Source organism: Rhipicephalus sanguineus, chromosome 8, assembly GCF_013339695.2.
Source record: "Rhipicephalus sanguineus isolate Rsan-2018 chromosome 8, BIME_Rsan_1.4, whole genome shotgun sequence".
NCBI classification, from domain to species: domain Eukaryota; kingdom Metazoa; phylum Arthropoda; class Arachnida; order Ixodida; family Ixodidae; genus Rhipicephalus; species Rhipicephalus sanguineus.
In genome coordinates, this window is record NC_051183.1 from 114,013,659 (window position 1) to 114,015,807 (window position 2,149).

The 2,149-nt window shown below is 52.8% G+C and overlaps 1 protein-coding gene across 1 annotated transcript in view; it reads right to left on the reverse strand.

Annotated features, from left to right (window-relative positions):
- Window positions 1–488: 488 nt before the first annotated feature.
- LOC119403452 (uncharacterized) overlaps window positions 489–2,149 on the reverse strand; it is a 13,396-nt gene continuing 11,735 nt past the window's right edge. Inside the window, exon 2 of the mRNA XM_037670385.1 lies at window positions 489–613. Within this exon, the coding sequence (XP_037526313.1) occupies window positions 489–613 (125 nt within the window). The remainder of the gene's footprint in view (window positions 614–2,149) is intronic.

Here is a 2,149-nt window from a genome sequence, read left to right on the forward strand (position 1 = left end):
GACCGATAGCCAAGGAAGGCTAGTTTCCGGTCCAGTGTAAAGAATCAAACAAACAGGTCAATTACACAGTTTAACAGAGCGGCATTCAATACCATTTCATAATGAAAACAAACCACATAATCCTCATAAACAGTTTTTCATAAAGTACACCTAGTTTATCACCTGGTTTATTGTTTAGGTTATCCAACTCCAACTGCACGTCCAGAAGCTGCTGGTGCGGTGGAGACCCCACCTGGTGCACCAGTTCTAGAGAGCGCAGATCAGTCCCATCTGGTAAGCTGGTCGGTTCCGCAGTCGCTGAAGGAGGGCAGTGCCCCCGTGGAGACGGTCCACATGATGCAGCGCCTGTCGCAGCATAAGGAGCGACCGAGGCCACGCGTGAGCCTCCGCCAGTGAAGCAGCCACAGGCGACCACCTGTGACTTCCATGCGGTGTTGCCGCTCCAACCGCGCCTTGCGGTGTAGCGCCAGCTGCACCTAGGGCAGTGCCTAGGCTTGCACTGCTGGTGCAGCCCCCTCGTAGAGCCGGAGGGCCAGCCGCTGGGTGTCTTGCAGGCGCTGCTTGACGAAGCAACTGCTGGAAACCTCGGCTGCGACGCATGCTCGGAAGAATTCTGGAGAAATAATATTGGCACCGCGTGAACGCCAATGTCGCCCATTACGTCAAAGCATGCCGAGACTGTCAGCGACGCAAGACACCGCCGCCGACAAGGCTAGCGGGATTTCTTCAACCAACCAAGTCACCCCGTCGACCGTCCCAGCTAATTGGGATGGACTTGCAGGGCCTTTGCGACATCAACATGCGGCTATAGAGGGATTGTCGTAGCTGCGGACTAACTCACCCGCTATGCCGAAACGAAAAGCCTAACCAAAGCCAGGGCCACCGAGGTCGCAAAGTTCCCCGCAGACATTACCCTGCTGTGGCATGGTGATCCAGAAGTCCTCCTCATCACCGACAGAGGAACAGCTTTTACTAGCCTACAAGAAATCGAGAGTCAGCGCAAGACAACCGCTTACCACCCGCAATTACCTAGGCCTGACAGAACGCCTGCATCAAACTACCGCCGACATGTTGGCCATGAACGTCGACGTTGAACACGAGAATTGGGACACCGTCCTTTTGTACGTAACTTTTGCTTACAAAACAGCCGTGCAAGAAACAACGCACACGACGCCGTTCAAGCTGCACTAAAGAAGGAGTACGGCAAGCACGCGCGAGATCGCGCTACCCAACGTCACCAACTAATAAAACCTCGAGGTCGCCGTTTACCTTCATCGCACCGAAGAAGCCAAAAAACTCACCCGTCTGGGCATCGAGAGCCCTCAAACGACCGATAGCCATCATTAAAACCTTCGACGAGTCCGCGAAGCATACCAGCCCGGTGGCCTTGTTTGGGTCTCGGCGTAGACACAGTGACGCCGACGTAGACTCAGTGAGAAACTTCTTCGGCGATTCTTGAGCTATACAAGGTGATCCGACGTCTCGCCGCTCTGGACAGCGAGGTCGTACCGGATGAAATTAGGAACTTTCCGCGGCGCCGTGTTAAACGCGTAGTGAACCTGATGACTGTATTTTTCCTTTCATTATTATTTACCTCACTTTGTATATGCGTTTTTTCTAGGTTCCATGCTCTGTTTTAAGCATCCGGACGAAGCTTTATTAGAGGAGGGCAATGAAAAACGCCTTTCTTTTTCGTTTTTCATGTAACCGACCCGTTACACGTGTAGCCACTGACTCGCCCGCCGAGCCGGAATTTCGAACATTGCGATTACATTTTTCCCATAAGCTTGAGGGCGTAACGCCGACAGTCGTTTAATTATTCGGGAAATAACGCAGCCGCCAACGATAAGGCCGGCATCTTCGTTACCGTATGTATAAATGCCGACGTGCCTTACAAATGATCCAATTACGCGACGCCTATCCGCCGGGGTGTTAGGCTGCTGACACGAAGGTCGCGGGATCGATCGCGGCCTCTGTGGTCGTATTTGCACGGAGGCGAAATGCTAGGGGCCCACGCACTCTGCGATGTCATTGCAGGGTAAAAAACCCCCCGTGGCTAATATTTCTCAATCCCTTCATTGCGGTGTACCACATATGATATCGTGGTTTTGGCACGTAAAACCCCAAATATTGCCGCGAGTCGTATATT